The 2,944-nt window shown below is 32.6% G+C and overlaps 1 protein-coding gene across 1 annotated transcript; it reads left to right on the top strand.

Annotated features, from left to right (window-relative positions):
- Positions 1–414: 414 nt before the first annotated feature.
- LOC134711668 (cdc42 homolog) lies at positions 415–2,139 on the top strand. Its single transcript, XM_063572430.1, has 2 exons — positions 415–692; positions 1,268–2,139. Exons 1-2 carry the CDS (start codon positions 492–494, stop codon positions 1,634–1,636), a joined length of 570 nt encoding a protein of 189 aa, XP_063428500.1. The 5' UTR covers positions 415–491; the 3' UTR covers positions 1,637–2,139.
- Positions 2,140–2,944: the final 805 nt, after the last annotated feature.

Raw genomic sequence — 2,944 nt, 5'->3', positions numbered from 1 at the left:
ATTTCACGATTTGCGTTTTTTTTATTTAATTTTTGATAAAGTAGATATAAAAGTTTATTTGAACAAGAAATTCGTGAAAAAGCACACCATAATTATATTTAATATACACGCAGTACATCATTTTAATTCAATAAACATCACAAATTCGTGTTGAACACCTAAGAAAAACCCCAATACTGAACTGGACATTTCCTTTTAATGTTGTTCGTTAAATCAAAGATCTTTTTTCAATCTTTTTTAATGATTTAATTTAATGATTTAATATAAGTATTTAAATATATAAAGATCTTTGAACCCCTACACCTGTAAACTACATGATACAGGTTGTTTGCTTGATTTTCAAGGTTGTTGATCTAACGTTCCGGATCAATACCTGAGATGAGGCCATATATAAAGACCTCAGGTGTTTAAAAATAATCATTTCATGTTCTACCTTCAGACGAGCTATACTAATTTAATACATTCAGACTAGTTAGACTACTTTCAGGACAATGATTTCTCAAGTTAGTGATAAAACCGTTACTTGTACCATAGTTGGAGATGGAATGGTGGGGAAATCTCAGATCTGTAAAACATTTATTGGTGATCTGACTATTGAAGATTATGAAGCTACAGTGACTAACGAGCATTCTGTACTTACACAGTTTATGGGAGACAAATATACTCTCAGGATTGTAGACTCTTCTGGACAGGTAAGATGACATTTTTGCTAGAATTCAGTTAAAATTATGGAAAAGTATAGATTAAAATAGACTAATAATAATGTGATTGCTATTTTTAAAATATTAAAATAAAGACAAAAGTTGAGAGTTTAAGATGATAAATAAAAAATGGTTAAATGAGTTTCATTTATGATGGTATTAGTTAATGAGACAACTTCCAAGGCCGAAGAAAAAACTACCGGCTACCAGAAAAGGGATTAAATGGAAATGATGTAGTCAGATTTATATTATTTTAACTTGAAAGAACCGATTCATACTAGTTTTATATTTAAATTTCTACATCATATGTGCAGTGCAGCAACGAAAAAATGTACTAATTGATTAAAATATAGTACCGCAGTACTGTACCGGGAAACTTTAATCGATAAATCCGGATGCATAATAGGGTTATCTTTGCATTTAAATGTATGTACTTTCTCACGTACTTCTTGGAAATAACCTCGGGTTTCTCCAATATCGTTATTTTATGAAAAGGGGTAGGTCGGGAAATCTTACAAAAATGAATTAAACTCAAAGCTGATAAAATATTTTTTTTATTCTTTCAGCATGACTACAAAGAACTTAGAACGAAATCCTACAAGGGATCAGAGGTCTTCATATTGTGTTACAGTTTATCAGACAGAGATTCATTTGAAAGCATCGAATCATTCTGGATTCCAGAAATCAGAAAGATTTGCAAAAAGACACCGGTGATTTTAGTGGCTACTGGAAAAGACATTGATGATGAGAACAACAATGTGTCTAAACAAGAAGGACTATGCATAATGGATAAACACGGAATTGACGCTTATGTTGAATGTTCATCATATAACAAGGAAGAAGTGAATGAAGTATTTGAAGATGTTTTATTGTCCGTCATTAAAAACAAGAAAAGAAGGCGTTCAAGCCTTCTCCGTCATCTGTTAGCTAGATGAAGAGACATGAACATAAACTCTGGATAAACTTATAGACGGATCTCTATCCATCTGATGAAAAACTGAGTGAACAATCAGTGACGAACAATACCATTCACAATTCGCGCACAAACTCATCTAATGAGTTAGATCTACCCTGAACTACGCCACAGAGGACGCGCCGTTGATGGATCATTCATGTCATGCAAACTTGAAACAGAGGCTTGGTAAATTTTGATAGGATATAGAAGAGTACTTCCTTTATTTGACAAGAACTTTTTTATCCGTCAAAGACATTACAGCCATGGTCAGTTTCAGCTATAGCACATCATAGTTTCAACCATAGCGAGTTGCAACTACATAGCAAATCACAGTCAAATCCTAGTTCCCGTTATGGACTTGTTTTATTGACATAGTGTTGAGTTTAGTAATTTCACACCGAAGACTTTAGTCTCATTATCAGAATCTCGTGCAGCAGCAATATCATTTATGTCAGCAATGAAAATAAAAGGTTTAAATTTGAAAAACAATATTTCTTTTTATTATTTCCTCTGTACTTGATACATTTTTCTCATAACTCTACTTCTTACACTAAAAGACACTCGCACACCAAAAACGGACTTCAATGATTGAACGTGTCAATACAAAAGTACAAAAACAAACTTTATAACATATATCTCTTTACGAGGTTATCATGTGATGGGGTTTAGTTTTGTTTCTTTTTTATTTTGTTTTAAATTTCACCCTTTTAATTATGAACAGTGAGTAACAAATGCTACTCTTCAGAAGAAAAAATGACAAGATAACAATCAAACAACACCGTATCAAAAGTATCACAGTTACTGAAAACAATCTCAAAGTAATAAATTTACACAAACTTGCACTCTAATGTGGTGACTGTACTTCTTTTTACAACATTACGATGTTTTTTTGTGCAATGCTTAAAATGAATGTTATAAAAATAAGAAAATATGTGTATGATTGCCAATGAGCAACTATCCACTAGAGTATGTAGTCTTGTTTCACTTAATGAATTATTCCCACACCAAAAAAAAAAATACCAGACGCAACATTGTGCAACACAGGTATTCTAGTATTATAACTATGAACTCTATTATCGGGATTGCGCTTACAAATTGATATTGTTTCCACTTCAGGATTCGATTCTGTAATCCAGGCTTCAGTCTGCAAAGCATAACATAAAATAAGACTTGGCAACACGAACACAATCCAAACTAGGGGTGATATCGGGTGTTTTTGTTTGTTTGGTTTTGGTTTCTTTTAGGGGTGGTAGGCAAATCCTGCTCCTTATGTGGCATCCGTTGTTTG

Source organism: Mytilus trossulus, chromosome 3 (genome assembly GCF_036588685.1).
Source record: "Mytilus trossulus isolate FHL-02 chromosome 3, PNRI_Mtr1.1.1.hap1, whole genome shotgun sequence".
Lineage (NCBI taxonomy): Eukaryota > Metazoa > Mollusca > Bivalvia > Mytilida > Mytilidae > Mytilus > Mytilus trossulus.
Note: the sequence above shows the minus strand (reverse complement) of the source record. Positions and strands in the feature narration are given on the sequence as shown.